The sequence below is a fragment of the Panthera leo genome, chromosome F3 (genome assembly GCF_018350215.1).
Source record: "Panthera leo isolate Ple1 chromosome F3, P.leo_Ple1_pat1.1, whole genome shotgun sequence".
Taxonomy (NCBI): Eukaryota; Metazoa; Chordata; class Mammalia; order Carnivora; family Felidae; genus Panthera; species Panthera leo.
The window spans coordinates 55,348,023-55,367,247 of NC_056696.1; the positions used below are offsets into that span (position 1 = coordinate 55,348,023).

Here is a 19,225-nt window from a genome sequence, read left to right on the forward strand (position 1 = left end):
TTTCCTTCTTTTCCTATCTCCTTATTCCTATCCCTGGTCTTCTTTCCTCCCCTCCACACCATTATATCTCGTCTTTCTTCCTTTCTTTCCTTCTTTTGTATTTCCTTCCTTCCCATTCTTCCTCAACCCATCTTTTCATCCCACCTGCTTCTCTCTCAGCTTCCTTTGGCTTCTCCTTTCCTCAATTCCTTGTCTTCTTTTTTTCCTTCTTTCCATTCTTGTTTTCACAGAATGGGATGTTTACTGTTGTGGTTTTATTAGACTTAACCCCATTTCCTTTATGTTATCTAATAATATAAAGCTACATACATCATTAGGGAAATTTAAGATTATATATGCTCTACTCCAAATTAGAATATTTGTACTCCGATGATCTGTCTGTACTTGTAAGCTAAATTTCTTAAACGTATGAGAAAATGTTAGGAGTTTGAAATACAACTTCATTATTATTTAAGCTTTGAGAATAGTTTAAAAATACAAGATGACTATAAAGTGACATGGGCTATTAAAAACACAGAAGAACATAAATATATTTGACCTTTATAATCAGGATTTGGTTGGAGGCAAATAAAATCCAACTTTGGAAAACTATAGCTAAGAGCCAAAGGAGACTAACATTCCGGGTTGAGTCTAGGCATTGTAGGGATTAATATTTGGAAAGGGGTACAATGAGCAGATCTGAAGTTTGAAGCTATGTCCAAAACCTGCGACCCCATGTCACTCCAGGTATGATCAATGTTAAGTGATCACTTGAGATCTAAAAGGCACAAACTGAAAGAGCGTTGGCATAGGAGAAGCTTGACAGCACATGTCATTTGCTTACCAGGGAGGAGTTGTATCGAGCTCAGAGGCAAGACATGGATTGTTTAGGATAGAAATGTGTGGACCAGGCACTGAGGGACATAGAGAGACGGACATGCTAACAGGAGGACTAGGGCCACAAAGGTTATAGTAAGCCCCAAAGAGAGACTGGGTCTATTTTTGTCCTAAATTTTGCTGCTTGAGTAGGGCTCCTCCTTTTTCATTTCCTAGTCTTTCTGGAAACAGTAAGCTCCAGAACAAGTAAGTCTGCAAATGGATAGAAGACCATTCCTCCTTGTGAATGCCGGTTCCTTCAAAGAACTAGCCTTGCCCATTTCCTCATATATATATATATATATATATATTATATATATATATATATATGACACTGCTATTGTTCAAAACCTTTTTCAAACTTCTCTTGAAACTAATAATGAAAATGAAGCCAGGAGTATCACTTTTGAGTGTTTAGTATGTTCTGAGTACAATGCTAAGAGTGTTACTTACATTATCTCATATATTGTAAGATTGATTTTGTGAGTTATTATTCCATTTTACATATGAGGGAAAAAGGTCTAGAGAAATAATTTTCCCTGATAACACAACCAAGTATTAATTTTTAAACCATAGAATTTCTCAAAGGAAAACATTAAGAATCTGTAAAGAGAAAAAAAAAATCCCCATTTGATTTCTTAGTGGTGAACTTGGAATCATGTTACTGTCTCTTTAAAAAGTCAAGTTCCAATAAAAATCCATTAACTACTTTCAAATATAGCAATCCTCCTGTCCAGCTGTGAAAAGTACTAGATGATACTTATTTGCCATTTGTGTTATTTACGGTCCATGACTTTTATGGTAACTGGTTCCTATTATTGGTTTCTATTAATGTAAAACATAAGTGAACATAAATGAGGCGTGAATCATTTCTTTTTATTAGCCCCACAGTCTTCACTCAGTGCTTGCAGTCACTCCAGCTGTGTCTTGTTAGTGATAACCTATTTAAAGAAGCGATCTTTAAGGATAAGGAATATGATTAGGAATCTTTGTCCATTTTACATCACTTCCCTCCTGTACGATAGTGATGAAAAAAGAAAGCAGTATGTAATTAATGGCATAGCAGAATCTGGAGCCACTTCTGATTTGTATTGTACTTAATATGATACTAATCAGACAATCAGTGGATTCTAGTAATTAGTGTAAGTAACTACTAATTTAAAGGTAGGATATGTTGTAAAACAGTTTTCACTATTGCAGCTTATGGACTTTCCTCTCCTATGTATTTGTACCATTAAATAGTTGCCATTGTATCAGAGCTATTATGCAATAGAATTTAGAATTTTAAATAAAGAACACTTAAATTAATTACAATTATGGCCCCTCTGTGTTTTGGAGGATCGCCAATTAAGCATAAGTTGTGGCATTAACTTCAAAGTTTTATCTTAATAAAAAAACACTTGCTATGCTATTTCTGTTTATAAGAGAGCTTTTTAAAAGCAATGCTCAGAATTTTTCCTAATACTTTTACTTGCTCAAAAAGGGAGAGAATTTTTTTTTAAAATTATACCAGAAGAAACATTTTTTTAATTAGAAAACAAAGTAACTTATAACTACAAATTTAAGAGTTTTAGCATGAAAAGTCTTTTGATGTACATAGGGAAATTCTGGCTAATATCAAATATTTTACTACTTGTACTTATCAAATCAAAATATTTATCAAAATATTTATCAAATTTAAAATTTAAAAATTTATCAAAATATTTACTACTTGTGTGAACATTTCTTGAAGATGTGATATTATCATGTACTTTTTTAAGCTTGCTTATTTATTTTGAGAGAGAGAGAGAGAGAGAGAGAGATTGAGAATCCCAAGTGCTAACAGCGTGGTGCCCCATGTGGGGCTCACAAACTGTGAGATCATGACCTGAGCTGAGCCACCCAGGTGCCCCTCTTATGTATTTTCTAATTCAGAGAAGAATAGCTTGTTATTTAAAAATAATTTGGTAAACTTACTATACTTTGTAAATATTCAGCACCTTTAGTCATCAAAAATATAACAACGAATCTTCCATAGTAGAGTATTTCCTCATTCTTTCTTGTCAGGGACCTTTCCGTGATATCACCGAAGTACTCGAACAGCGCTACAAGCCTTTGGAGCCAACATTGTGGATGGCAGAACCAATCAATGAGTTAAAGATGGCCAGAGAAGAACTCAGAAAACAAGAGTGGATGCGAAATATAAATGACAATAGGTGAGTTCTTAGTTTAAAAACATAGCTGTACCATGTTGGGTGCCTTAAGGGATCCAACATTTTTTATTTCCTGATTATAGAGAATCTTTTTTTGGTGAAAAAAGGTAAAGCCACCCTTGACCCATTCAGAAGCAACATGCAAATGTTTTATATATTTATATATGTAAATATATATAAATGTGTATATATATGAAGACATATTTATTCACACACACACACACACACACACACGTGTGTGTGTGTGTGTGTGTGTGTGTGTGAATTAATGGCATTCCAAGGGGATAAGTGACTACTGTCCATACATCTGTGAAAATAATTACCTTAATTATCTAGTGAAAGCCTATGTATTTATGATGCTTCCAAAATAAGATCCAACAGAACAAAAACAATTTTTCTTAATGTGGACTAAATTTAATTTGGAAACGCTGATATACATTGTAGTTTTCATAAATCAGGTGCAGTGTACAACAGACTCCAAAAACACCTCCTGAAGAGCCAGGCCTTGGACAATGTTTGACCCCTTTTTAATATAGTAGTGCTCGCAGTTGCAGGACACATAACAAGATATTAAAACATGTTAAGTACAGAAAACTAGCCAAAATGACAAAATGGAAGACTTCTCAAATTCCAGGAAGAAATGAAAGCTAGAAAATTACTCAAAACAGATATATCTGATCAAGAATTTAGAATAACAGTCATAAGATTAGTAGCTGGGCTTGAAAAAAGCATAGAAGACAGCAGAGATTCTATTGCTGCAGCGATCAAGGAACCGAGAAATAGTCATGATGAATTAAGAAATACTATAAATGAGGTGAAAAATAAACTAGATGCAGTGACAGCAAGATGGAGGAAGCAGAGGGGAGAACAAGTGAAACAGAAGATTAAATTATGGAAAATGATGAAGCTGAGAAAAAGAGAGGTAAGAAAATACTAGACCACAAGGGGAGAATTAGAGAACTAAGTGATTCAGTGAAATGTAATAATATCCATATCATAGGACTTCCAGAGAAGAAGAAGAAGAGAGAGAAAGAGGGAGAAGGTGTATTTGAACAAAATATACCTGAGAACTTTCCTGATCTGGGGAAGGAAGCAGACATCCAAATCCAGGAGGCACAGAACTCCCTTCAGGTTCAACAAGAATAGGTCTTCACCATGTCATATCATGGTGAAACTGGCAAAATACAAAGATAAGGAGAGAATTCTGAAAGCAGCTAGGGACAAATGGGCCTTAACCTACAAGGGTAGACACGTAAGGGTAGAGGCAGACCTGTCCACTGAAACTTGGCAGGGCAGAAGGGATTGGCAGGAAATATTCAATGTGCTGAATAGGAAAAATATGCAGCCATGAATCCTTTATCCATCAAGGCTGTCGTTCAGTATAGAAGGAGAGGTAAAGACTTTCCCAGGCAAACAAAAACTGAAGGAGTTCATGGCCACTAAACCAGCCCTGCAAGAGATCCTAAGGCGGGGGGGGGGGGGGGGGGGGGGCGGTGGTGTCTGTGAGTGGAATGCTACAAAGACTACAAAGGACCAGAGACACTCCACAAGCATGAAACCTACAGATAACTCAATGACACTAAACCCATATCTTTCAATAATAACTCTGAATGTAAATGGACTAAATGTCCTAATCCAAAGACATAGGGTATCAGAATGGATAAAAAACCAAGATCCATCTATATGCTGTCTACAAGAGACCCATTTTAGTCCTGAGGACACTTTCATTTTGAAAGTGAGGGGATAAAGATCCATCTATCATGCTACCAGAAGTCAAAAGAAAGCTGGAGTAGCCATACCTATATCAGACAAACTAGATTTTAAACTAAAGACTATAACAAGAGATACAGAAGGGCATTATTATCATAGTTATAGGGTCTATCCATCAAGAAGAGCTAACAATTATAAATGTTTATGCCCCCAACTTGAGAGCACCCAACTGTATAAATCAATTAATCACAAACATAAACAATCTTACTGATAAGAATACAGAAATTACAAGGGGCTTTAATACTCCACTTACAACAATGAACAGATCATCTAGGTAGAAAATGAATAAAGAAATAATGGCCTTGAATGATACACTGGACCAGATGGACTTGAGAGATATATTCAGAACTTTTCATCCAAAATCAGCAGAATACACATTCTTCTCAAGTGCACATGGAACATTCTCCAAGATAGATCACATACTGGGTTACAAAACAGCCCTCAATAAATATAAAAGAACTGAGATGATAGATACCATGCATATTTTCAGATCACAATGCTTTGAAACTTGAAATCAACTACAACAAAAAATTTGGAAAGCCTCCAGAAGCATGGGGGTTAAAGAACATCCTACTAAACAATGAGTGGATCAACCAGGCAATTAAAGAAGAAATTTAAAAAATATATGGAAGCAAATGAAAGTGAAAATATTGAAAATACATTGCAATCCAGGCCTATCTCAAGAAACAAGAAAAATCCAAAATACAAAACCTAACCTCACACCTGAAGAAACTGGAAGCAGAGCAGCAAAGAAACCCCAAAGCCAGCAGAAGAAGAGAAACAATAAAGTAGAGCAGAAATAAACAATATAGAATTAAAAAAAAAAAAAAAAAACAGAACAGATCAATGAATCTAAGACCTGGTTTTTTGAAAGCATAAACAAAATTGATAACCCCCATCCAGACTTCTCAAAAAGAAAAGAGAGAGAACCTAAATAAATAAAATCACGAATGAAAGAGGAGAGATCACAACCAACACCACAGAAATACAAACAATTATTAGAGAATACTATGAACAATTATATGTCAACAAACTGGACAACCTGGAAGAATTGGACAATTCCCTAGACACCCACATACTACCAAAACTCAAACGGGAAGAAATAGAAAATTTGAACAGACCCATAACCAGTGAAGAAATTGAATCAGTTATCAAAAATCTCTAAACAAATAAGAGTCCTGGGCCAGATGGCTTCCCAGGGGAATTCTACCAGACATTCAAAGCAGAGTTAATACCTATTCTTCTCAAGCTGTTCCAAAAATTAGAAATGGAAGGAAAGCTTCTGGATGCATTCTATGAAGCCAGCATTACCTTGATTCCCAAACCAGAAAAAGACCCCACTAAAAAGGAGAATTACAGGCCAATATCCATGATGATTATGGATGCAAAAATTCTCAACAAGTTACTAGCAAATTGAATTCAATAGTATACTAAAAGAATTATTCACCGTGATCAAGTAGGATTCATTCCTGGGCTGTAGGGCTGGTTCAGTATTCACAAATCAAGCAATGTGATACATCACATTAATAGAAGAAAGGATAAAAACCATATAATCCTGTCAATAGATGCAGAAAAAAAAAAAAACATTTGACAAAATATAACATCCTTTCATAATAAAAACCCTCAAGAAAGTCAGGATAGGAGGAAAATACCTTAACATCACAAAAGCCACATATGAAAAGCCTACAGCTAATATCCTCCTCAATGAGGAAAAACTGAGAGCTTTCCCCAAGATCAGGAACATGACAGGGATGTCCGCCTTCACCACTGTTGTTTAACGTCGTGTTAACATTGTAGGAAATCCTAGCCTCAGCCATCAGACAACAAAATGAAATAAAAGGCATCCAAATTGGCAAATAAGTCAAAATGTCTCTTTTCACAGATGACATGATACTCTACATGGAAAACCCAAAGACTCCACCAAAAAGCTGCTAGAACTGATACATGAATTCAGCAAAGTTGCACGATACAAAATCAATGTACAGAAATCGTTTGTATTTCTATACACCAACAATGAAGCAACAGAAAGAGAAATCAAGAAATCATTCCCATTTGCAATTGCACCAAGAACCATAAAATACCTAGGAATAAACCTAAGCAAACATGTAAAAGATCTGTGTGCTGAAAACTATAGAAAATTTATGAAAGAAATTGAAGAAGTCACAAAGACATGGAAAAACATTCTATGCTCATGGATTGGAAGAACAAATATTCTTACAATATCAAAGCAATCTATACATTCAATGCAATCCCAATCAAAATTGCACCAGCATTCTTCTCAGAGCTAGAACAAACAATCCTAAAATTTGTATGGAACCATAAAAGACCCTGAATAGCCAAAGTAATGTTGAAAAAGTAAACCAAAGTCGGGGACCATCACAATCCTGGGCTTTAGCCTCTACTACAAAGCTATAATCATCAAGATAGTGTGGCATTGGCACAAAAACAGACACATAGACCAGTGGAATAGAATAGAGAACCCAAAATTGGACCCACAAATGTATGGCCAACTAATTTTTGACAAAGCAGAAAAGAGTATCCGATGGAAAAAAGACAGGCTCTTTAGCAAATGGTGCTGGGTGACCTGGACAGTAACATGCAGAAGAATTAAAGTGGACCACTTTCTTACACCATACACAAAAATAAACTCAGAATGGATGAAAGACTTAAATGTGAGACAGGAAACCATCAAAACCCTAGAGGAGAAAGCAGGCAACAACCTCTTTGACCTCAGCTGCATCAACTTCTTACTCAACACATCTCTGAGGGCAAGGGAAATAAAAAACAAAACTGAGCTATTAGGATCTCATCAAGATAAAAAGCTTCTGCATAGATGAAACAATCAACAAAACTAAAAGGCAACCGATGGAATGAGAAAAGATGTTTGCAAATGACATATCGTAATAATGTGTTAGTTAGTATCCAAAATCTATGAAGAATTTACCAAACTCAACACTCGAAAAACAAATAATCCAGGGAAGAAATGGCCAGAAGACATGAAAAGACACTTTTCCAAAGAAGACATCCAGATGGCCAACAGACACATGAAAAAAGATGCTCAACATCACTCATCATCAGGGAAACACAAATCAAAACCACATTGAGATACCACCTCACACCAGTCATAGTAGCCAAAATTAACAAGTCAGGAAACAACAGATGTTGGTGAGGATGTGGAGAAACATCTTACACTGTTGGTGAGAATGCAAACTGGTGCAATCACTCTGGAAAACAGTGTGGAGATTCCTCAAAAAATTAAAAATAGAATTACCCTATGACTGAACAATAGCACTACTAAGGATTTATCCTAAGAATACAGGACTGCTGATTCATAGAGGCACATGTACCCCAATGATTATAGCAGTGCTATCAACAATAGCCAAATTATAGAAAGTGCCCAAATTTCCATCAACTGATGAATGGATAAAGAAGATGTGGCTTATATATACAATGGAATACTATTTGGCAATGAGAAAGAATGTAATCTTGCCATTTGCAACAATGTAGATGGAACTGGAGGGTATTATGCTAAGTCAGGCAAAGAAATAAGTCAGGCAGAGAAAGACAGATACATGTTTTCACTCATATGTGGAGTTTGAGAAACTTAATATGGGGGAAGGGAAGAAGAAAAAAAAATAGTTTCAGGGAGGGAGGCAAACCATAAGAGACTCTTAAAATACAGAGAACAAACTGAGGGTTGATGGGGGGGAGGGGCGAGGGAGAGGGGAAAGTCGGTGATGGGCATTGAGGAGGGCACTTGTTGGGATGAGCAGTGGTGTTGTATGTAAGTGATGAATCATGGGAATCTACTTCCAAAGCCAAGAGCACACTGTATACACTGCATGTTAGCTAACTTGACAATTATATTAAAAAATAATAATAAATAAATAAATAACTAAATCAGATGCAGTGAAGGAGGTTAGAGTCTTTACTACTGAGGAAGATAACTGAAGAAGATAAGGAAGGAAGATAAGATATACATATGCATAATAGCATATGCAATTTAAAATTATTTTACTAGTCTCACTGATTTGGGTCTCAATTCATACATCTTTCTCCAAAGCACTTCCTCTCTCTTAAGGCATTTTTGTCATCAAAATAGTTGTATATAATTTGTAAACAGACTATTTAAAATCTAGAATGGTTTTTTAAAAATTATTATTATTATCCTATAATATATCCTGTAATTATCTTTGTATTGTATCTTATAATAATTCTTTAGTAATATAGATATTCTAATAATAAGATTATTATATTCTAACATAAACTATAATTATATAATAATTATAATATAAAATATTACTACAAATCATTGTATAATAGTCAACAATATATGAACTATTGTTTTTACATTATATATAGTATAAGCTAATCATATTATAAATGTTACATAATAATAATTTATCTAATAATAGTTCCAAAATACATTACAAAGCATGCTTTGTTAAGTACAGAAACTAGAATTACCTCTCATCCCACACAGTGGATTTTGGATCATTTTATCTGTCAGGTGGGATATATAACATGCTTTATTTTAATCATACATGTCTGAAGAATCTCTTTAAAAATGATAATTTCCCACAAATTCAGATGAAAGATAAAATTGGCAGGCATCTCAAGTTATTTATATATATATATATTATATATATATATATATATATATATATATATATATAAAATATATATATATTTTATAGCAATTACTTGATGTGAAATAATTAGCTATAGAGTATTCCACAGCTTCTTTCAAGAATTGACAGACACCCAACATATGATGAATAAGAAAACAATAAAAAAACTATTTCCATTTGGTTTGGAGAAGGTATATTTGTTTTACCAAAGAAATTATAGAAGATTAATGCTACTCAGACTTAGTCAAGGAAAATCTGCGATTTAGTGGTGTGTATCGGAAGAGTTCTATTACGCAGAATTATTTTTGTTTTCAATGATGCATAGGTTTATGAAATAACAAGATTAGCTGTTCAAATAATTGGCCACCTTGGTATTTATATGCAAATCACCGTCTATCAAAAGATACCGAAGTATCCTTTCATAGAATTTCCCTTGATAAGCCTGGAAGAACAGATGTCAACATCATCCCCAAAGAAAGGTGGTCTACTTACACTCTCCACGGATACTTGTCAATACCTTCAACATCTGTGCTATATATCATGCTGGTAACCCCTTATCCTGAAGCTTTCAGATTGAAAGGTGCTTCCAGGATTATCAACCAATCAGAAACACACCCAATTGGGAATGCTAAAGAAATTACTTAGAGATTTAAAGCTATCATGTTTTTAGCCATGGGGCTAAGCAACTGGTCGTAGCAACTACCCAATGGGTAATTCCTTTTTTTTTTTTTTTTTTTTTTTTTGAGAATTAAAGTAGTGATATTTTGTAGCTTCTTCTGAAACCATTTTGGTTTTTATATACTGCATAACATAATTGTATATTGTGTATTGTGAGGCAAAAGAAATGTTAGAAATTTAGGTTTTATATATTTATAGATAATAATTCTGTGATAGAAATTAGGAAAGAAGTATTCCTTACCACAGAGATGCATAATTTTGTAATGCAGAGGGTCCTATCTATCTTAGGGGCCTATCTTATTCCATTAGGATCTCATCTTATTATATCTGCAACAGTCCTGTTTTCCAAATAATGTCACATTCTTTTTTGTTGTTTAAAATAAGCATAGAAAGTGGGACAATCGTATTGTACGCACTGAGTACAGACTACAAAGGGGGTTTTGTAAACATTTGAGAACTTTATCTGTTTCTTCTTTTCCCCAAAGAAACTCATTCCAGTTTCTCACTTTTTCTTGAGGAAAATTATCTTCCTTGTTCATATTCCCATTTACCACAATACTAGAGACATTTAAGCAAGCTGTCATTCAGCCAAAATACTTTTTAATGGCTTTTTATCAACTCCATGATAAATCTTAATTCTTCATCACAAGACACAAGGCCCTTCAGGATGGGATCTAAGCTTGCTTCTCTAGCCAATCTGCCACACTTCATGAGGAACTCTGTGCCTCAGGGCTTCTGAGCAGCTTCCATTCCTCTGTATATCCCATGTTCTCTTCCGCTTCCGTTAAGGAATTTTCTAACTCCCATGATTTACTCAATCTGATATTCACTTAAAAACATTTAAAAGAATTGTTATTTTTACTTTTTGAAAAATGGAGACAGCAACACATATTTGTTTTAGATTTTTTCAGAGAGCATTTCAAAGAACATTTTTAGATGTAAAATAGGACCATGCCAGCTGCCCCGATGAAGTGGAGAAAGGAGTCATTGTTATTAAGAGGTGGAAGAAGTAGAAGTCCCTGCCATCAAAGAGCTATCCAAGTAAATGCTTAACGTACGCACCAACATGGCGGAGATGGGATGGAATGGGCGATCATGTCAGGTGGTACAGGCTGACAGGGGCTTCACTTAAAGTCTTATGAGAGGTGCTAAGGTCCTATATGTTAATACCTTCTGTTAATTCTAAGCATTCTGGTTTAATACAGAGAGTATAATTATGCAGACTGTAACTGGATCCAATGGGAGTGGATTTAAGACATTAATAGAAGTCAGTGCCAGTCTGTGTTCTGGGAGGCAAAATGATGGCTCCCGACAGAGTCTGTGGGAGTCCCAACCTAATCTCAGGAAGCTGTGAATATGTTACCTTCTATGATGTAGAGGACTTTACCGACATGATTAAGGTTTTAAGGATGGGGGGTTATCCCAAATTATCTGAGGGGGCCCAATATAATCACAAGGGTCCTTAAAAGTGGAAGAGGGAGGCAGAAAGATTTTACTACATAGGTCAGAGTTGTGTGATATGAGAAGGACAACTTATCTTTGCTGCCTTTGCATCTCATGGACGCGGCCACAACCAAGGAATACTGGCAGCCTCCAGAAGCCGGGAAAGGGAGAGAAGTGACTTTCCCCCTAGAATCTCCAGAAGGAATGCAGCTCTGCCGGCACCTTGATCTTAGCCCAGTGAGACCCGTTTCAGGCTGCCGACATTTTGTACTCTTTAAGCCAGTAAGTTTGTGGTGACTTATAGAAGCAATAGAAAACTAATGTACCTTGTTCTTCAGATGAAAGCGCTACCTTGGGGGCGTCCGGGTGCCTCAGTCATTGCAGCATCAGGATTTTGATGGTGGCTCAGGTCATGATCATCTGGCTCCGCACTGAGCGTGGAGTCGGCTTTAAGATTGTCTCTCTGCCTTCCTCTGCCCTTCTCCCCCACTCGCATTCTCTCTCTCTCTCTCTCTCTCTCTCTCTCTCTGTCTCTCTTAAATTAAATTAAAAAAATAAATAAAGCTAAGAGCTATCTTGTTAGATCAGCCTTTGGTGTTTATAAACCTGAGCTAAACTTGAGGGAAATCCTTGGATTTCTAAGGACTGGAGATTCTTCTGCAGGTTTAAGGCATGGTCATTTAAAAGATTGAAAAAAATATGATTGTGGCTTGAGCCTCCCTATGAGGAGAAGTTAATAATTGAATCACAGTATAAATTATATTTTATTTTAAAGCTGTATAGGCTTTCATAAGAACCTAAATACAGACAGCTTAATAGCTGTCTACATCTTTTTGAAAAATAAAAGGTGTTAATTTTCTGATAGTTATTGTAGGGGAGGAAAAACTTTCACTCTAACCCCTTAGGGTCCTCAGCCGGGCCTAAAAATTAAATTGACCTACAACACATTAACAGGAGAAAAGCACACACACTCGTTTAATGTAAGGATTACATGACACAGGAGCCACATAAGGAAATGAATACCCCAAAAAAGTGGCAAACCCTAAGTGCTTATATATGAGGTTGAACAATGAGAAGCAATTGTGGAAAAATAAAACGTGTGGGGAGAGCAAAGGAAGAGAAAAGTTAAATAACAAAATTTGTACAAAATTCCATTGGCCTCAACTCCTCATCTCTGGTGATAAGAACGTCTCTTTCCTCCTGGTGTAGGAAAGCCAGCTGTCATAGGGGTGTGTTAGTTCCCGATTTTAGGGAATAAAAGGAGAGTTCAAAAAAAATGGAGAGTTCAGATCACTTTTCTTGTGCCTATCTTTTCAAGTGCCTTTAGCTCAAAATAATCCTTTGGCAAAGTGGCATGTTCTGGGATGGCACGTTCTGTCACCCTTTGTTATCAGATTAGGTGAAATGAGAGGCATCCTACATACATTTAGTAGCAAAGCATAGCAGCTCCATTTCTTGAGCTCGGCCATTTGCTGGCACTGGTAACAAGTGTTCAGCAACTATGAATCTTGTGTGTCTGCTGTCATTTTCTCAAATGTGCACCCTGGCTTAGACAGAAGCCTTGGTGAATAGATTTACTCATTATTAAACCTTTTAAATATGCTTTTCTAATTAAGTATCAGTATCATTTCGTAGACCGTTACCACTGGAAAAATGTTATAGGAAAGGTTAAGAAACTAGATCTGAACAGTTTTTTTTTTTAAAGGACATTTACAAAAATGTACATCTAGATGAGATCTGGTTATGTTTATCACTAAAGAATAGTGATAAGAAAATTTAACACATCTCAAAAGTTTTTTGACCCTTGGGATTTTCAAACACTTTAGGCCTTTACAATTTCCATATTTTCTGAACTGTTATTGTATTATGATAAATAGGGATTATCATATATTTTCAGACAATGTTTTCTTAACAATTCAACTTTTATTTGTAACTCTTCCATTTATTTTAATTACTAGCACAGTGTGCAACATTTATTAATCAGCAGAGCCTTTTTAAGTTAAAATACTAAATTAGCTAACCCCATTAACACAGAATACTCCAAACAAGCAGTAATAGGAGAGGTAGTTACTGTGCAAATCGTATTAAACATGCGGGTGCTCTAGGGCACAGTTAAGCATGATTACCCTCTTTTGATCCAGTATTCCTCTGCCTCTCCCAGCTCATTTCCAGTGGAAATTTACAAAGTGCTGCCTTCATTTTTCCAGCTTAATTTTTCTAATGAAGTTCTGGTACTTTTTAATACTGGAGATATAGATAATAAGCCTATGTATAATTAAGAAGTTCTAGAATTTGTCTACAAAAGGGCCCTTTATTACTTTGACTGTACAGTGAGAACTGTGCTTTTGTTTTGTTCACTCTTTCCATGGAAAAAAAAAATGATTTTTTAAGTAAGTTACTTTCCATGGAAAAAAATGATTTTTTAAATAAATTACTTTCCATGGGGAAAAAAATGATTTTTTTAATAAATAACCACAGAACACTTGGATTGTGTTCTTAACAGACATTTAACATCAAAGAAGTTTAAGATTTACAACATCAACATAATGAGATAATTTGGAATACTTTTACTGATATCCTGAGAATATTACATACGCCTTGGTGTATGTAATTGAGCAAGTCATAAAAAGACACTTGCGGTCTTTTTCGTTAGGTATTGTCATACTCTATGTACTCTTCCTAAGACAGTGCCTGACATATGCTAGATAAAGGTTTGCCAATTGACTTTAGGTACTTTATGAGGTATATGGAATTTCTTTTTTGAGAGAAGAATAATCATTTTGTGCCATAGTCAGCATTCTTATATTGGTGTGGCATGTATACATCCAAAATTTTCCTGTTTCGCTTTAGGGTTCAAAAGTGTGTTGGGAGCACCTGAGTGGCTCAGTCGGTTGAGCCCCCCACTCTTGGTTTCAGCTCAGGTCATGATCTCACAGTTTGTGGGTTCGAGCCCCACATCTGGCTCCACGCTGGCCGTATGGAGTCTGTTTGGGATTCTCTTTCTCCTCTCTCTCTGCCCTTCTCTCTTTCTCTCTCTTTTTCTCTCTTTCTCTCTTTCCCTCAAAAATAAATTAATTAATTAAGAAAAAAATGTGTGTTGGGGTCAGAAGGAACTTGAAGCCTGAACAGAATTTTGCCAGACAGAACAAGGAGGGTGACAAAAGGAGGTGGCCTGGATAAAGCCATCTCTGTGCTAAACAGTGCATAGTTCATGGGGTTTCAGTGTGCCTTCTGAGGTGTCTTGTGGAGCTCAGCTCGTGGCTTGGGTACCTCGTGCAATGTGGCAGAGATGAGATGGAAAGTGTAGTTGGAGCCCAAGTGTGAAGGGCCATGTGAACCAATGTAAACTATTTGGACTTCACCATATAAAAGACAGTATGAAACCATCACAGTTTTAGTCACTGGAGTGAAGGGGTCAGATAGATTAAAAACGTCACCCTCCTAGCTCTGTCCATGGTTAAGAAATGAGAGTCACTGGTGACAAAGACCAGTTAGAGGACTGTTACCACAGTCCAATTCCGAGATGAAGAGGACATTGGCAGTGGAGGGGCAGAGAGAGGTTGACAGATAGCTGTAGGTAGAATCCTACAAACCCTAAACCAATTTTAGGGGCCAGCCTGATAGGGTGTAGATGGCATGGTCAGGGGCACAGATATGTTTAGAGTCACTGTCTTAGAGCTTTCTTAGCTGCAAAGGACAGAAATCCACTCAAGGTAACTGAAAAAGTTAAGTTAAAAGTTATGTTTGAAAAGATCCAGCAGGGAATCTTGTAGAAATATGAGGAACCAAAGAAAAACTGGACTAAGGTGACCTTGAGGCTGCAAGGGCATGATTGCTCACTCTGGGGGCATCTCTGCTTTTCTCTGCATTTCTGCCTCTCATCTGCTGTCTGCTGACTACCTTTATCTGCTAGGAGTTTCTTTCCCATAAATCTTCAGCTTGCATTTATTTATCATGGCCATTCCAGGCCTGATTCAATATAACCTTCCAGCTCTAGAACCTACAGTTAATTCCTTTTTTTTAGTTCAAATTGCTGAAAGAGAATCTGTTTTGCTCAATATATATAAACAAACTAGCCCACATAAGTCATAACATTGAACACAATAAATAATAAATATGTGTTAGAGTAATAGATATGTTAAGTTAACATATAAATAAACCACAGTCGTGATCTTGGGGAAGGTATGTTACATTATATCAACTACAGTGTTTTATGGGAGTAAGGCCATAAGCAAAGATTTCTTCAGATTGAGGAGTGCCAAGCAAGGAGTCCTTTAGTGCCTTGACATGATGACTTCTGGCTGAATGGACTGGCTAGTCGGTGATGTCCTTACATGACTAAGAAAAAAATACAGGCATACCTCAGAAATATTGCAGGTTTGGTTCCAGACCAAGGAACAAAGTGAATATCACAATAATGCAAGTCAAATTGATTTTTTGGCTTCCCATTGCATATGAAAGTTATGTTTACACTATAAGTATGCTATTAAGTGTATGCAACAGCATTATGTCTGAAAATGTGCATACTTTAATTTAAAAATACTTTATTGCTATATGTAAGTGATGAATCACTAAACTCTACTCCTGAAACCAATATTATACTAAATGTTAACTAGAATTTAAACAAAAATTTGAAACGAAACAAAACAAAACAAAATTCTACCGACTCTAGAAATGGAAACATATAAGGATAATTGATAAAACATTCTTTTCCAAAAAATAAATGGGTTAATTAATTAATTAATTAATTATTACTAAAACAGACTAACCATCATCTGAACTTTCAGCAAGGTGTAATCTTTTTGCTGATAGAGGGTCCTGCCTCAGGGTTGATGGCTGCTGACTGATCAGGGCGGTTGCTGAAGGTTGGGATGACTGTGGCAGTTTTCTTAATACAAAAGTGAAATTTGCCATATCGATTACCTCTGCCTTTCACTAATGATTTCTCTGGAGCGTGCATTGCTCTTTGATAGCATTTTACCTACAGTGTAACTTCTTGTGGAATTGGAGTTAATCCTCTCAAACCTCTGCTTTATCCACTAAATATGTGATATTCTCACTCCTTTGTTGCCATTTCCACAATCTTCACAGCCTCTTCCCCAGGAGTAGATCCCACCTCAAGAAACCACTTTCTTTGCTCACCCGGAAGAAGCAGCCCCTCCTCCGTCCAAGTGTGATTCAATCAAATCTTCAGGGTCCTCTTGTATTTCTAGTTGTCTTGCCATTTCTGCCACATCTGCACATACTTCCTTTGTTGAAATCTTGAATCCTGCAGACTCATCCGTGAAGATTGGAACTGACTTCTCCTAAACTCCTACTAATGTTGATATTTTGACCTCTTCGCTTGAATCATGCATGTTCCTAATGGCATCTAGAATGTGAATCCTTTCCAGAAGATTTTCAGTTTACTTTTCCCACATCCACCAAAGGAATCACTATCTATTGCAACTATGGCTTATGAAATGTATTTCTTAAATCGTAAGATTTGAGGGTCAAAATTACTCCTCAATCCATGGGCTACAGAACGATGCTGTGCTAGCAAGCGTGAAAACAACCTCCATCTTGTACATCTCCATCAGAACTCTTGGCTGACCAGGTACATTGTCAGTGAGTGTTCATATTTTGAAAGGAATCTTTTTTTTTTTTTTTTGAGCAGTAGTTCTTAACATTGGGCTTAAATATTCAGTGGGCTTAAATGTTGTGAACAGATGTGCTATGCAGGCTTTGTTGTTTCATTTACAGAACACAGGTAGAGTAGACGTAGCATAATTCTTACGGGCCCTACGATTTTTGGAATGGTAAATAAACATTGGTTTCAACTTAAAGTCCCCAGCTATATTAGACCCTACCAATAAAGTAAGCCTGTCCTCTGAAGTTTTGAAGCCAAGCATTGGCTCTTCTCCAGCTACGAAATTCTTAGAGATGCCATCTTTTTCCAATCGAAGGCTATTTCGTTTACATTGAAAATCTGTTGTTTAGTATGGCCACCTTAATTAATTATCTTAGCTAGATCTTTGGATAACTTGCTGCAGCTTCTATATCAGAACTTAGCTGCTTCACCTTACACATCTATGTCATTGGCTTCTTTCCATAACCTCACGAGCCAACCTCTGCTAGATTCAGACTTTTTTTTTCCTCAGCTTCCTTACCTCTCTCTGCCCTCATAGGATTGAATAGAGTCAGGGCCTTGCTCTGGATTGGGCTTTGGCCTAAGAGAATGCTGCGCCTGGCTCGATCTTCTATCCAGACCACTCAAGCTCTCCGTGTCAGCAATAAAGCTGTTTCATTTCTTTCTCGTTTGTGTATTCATTGGAGTAGCACTTTTAATTTCCTCCAAGGACTTTTCCTTTGCTTTCACGACTTAGGTAACTGTCTTGTCTGAAGCAAGAGGCCTACCTTTTGACCTATCTTGGTCTTTGACATGCCTTCCTCATTAAACTTTATCATTTCTAGCTTTTGATTTAAAGTGAGAGACATATGACTGTTCTTTTTACTTCAACACCTTAGAGGTCACCATAGGGTTGTTAACTGGCCTAACTGCAGTGTTTTTGTGTCTTAGGGAAGGGGAGTTCTGAGGAAAGGGTGAGATGGGGGAATGCCAATTTGGTGGGGCAGTCAGAACACACAGAATATTTATCCACTAAGTTCCCTGTCTTATATGGGTGTAGTTCATGGTGCCCCAAATAATTATAATAGTAATATCCTAGATCACTGATCACAGGTAATCATAATGAATATAATAGTTAAAAAGTGTGATGTATTGTGGTAATTGCCCAAGTGTTACAGAGACACAAAATGAGTAAATGCTGTTAGAAAAATGGCGCTGATAGACTTGCTCTAAACAGGGTGCCACAAAGCTTCAGTATGCAAAGAGCACGATATCTGAATAGATCACTAAAGCAAAGTGTAATAAAATGAAGCATGTCTATATAAGAATTATAGGTTTGATTGGATGGAGGTTTTGGATATAAGCTTAATTTGGGGGCAGCTCTTTAAGATTCCTATTGTGCATCTAGGTAGATAGATATTCCTAGTGAGCATTTGGAAATACTGGTCTTGAGTTAAAGAAAAACATTGTATATAGAGATAAGGATTTAGAAATCATCACTGTAGAGGAATTAATTAAAACCTTGGTGGTGGAAGAATCTGCTAGAGGGAAGCTATCGAGAGAGAAATGTACAAATTTCTGGGGGTTGCTTTCATGTTAGGACTACGGTCAGGATGCTCATCTACATCACCTTGAGGTTTAAAATTATATACATGTGCCTTCCCCAGTCACAGATATTTTGACTCAGTAGGCAGATGTGTTTGTGATTATGCCCGGGTGATTCAGTGCACAGTTAGGGCTAAGATAAGAGTCATTAATTCAAGGTATTGGCAGAAAATGGTAAGTCTGTCAAGAAATTAGGAAAGCAAAGAGGAGAAAGAGATATTGTACAGATGTAAAGAAAATTCACTACAAGGACTGGATGAACAGCCTGACATAGAAGTCAAGTCAAGTGAGAACTAAAAGTATGTTTTGGATTTGGCCATTGGGAAGTCATTCATTGGTAGCTTTACTTTCTTCTTTAACTATCAGCTGATTCTTATTTCTCCCATATTCTTCAGGATATCATAAAAGAGCTTGGCCAAAGCTCAGACATATCAGACAAATTC

The 19,225-nt window shown here is 36.4% G+C and overlaps 1 protein-coding gene across 5 annotated transcripts in view; it reads left to right on the forward strand.

Moving 5' to 3' along the window:
• Positions 1 to 19,225, forward strand: part of SPATA17 (spermatogenesis associated 17) — a 196,714-nt gene that overhangs the window by 107,146 nt on the left and 70,343 nt on the right. For all 5 annotated transcript variants that reach the window (XR_006199131.1, XM_042926292.1, XM_042926291.1 and 2 more), the window contains one exon: positions 2,902 to 3,050. Coding sequence is in view for 4 of the 5 variants with exons in the window: in XM_042926292.1 (XP_042782226.1) it covers positions 2,902 to 3,050 (149 nt within the window). In the remaining variant the exon portion in view is untranslated. The remainder of the gene's footprint in view (positions 1 to 2,901; positions 3,051 to 19,225) is intronic.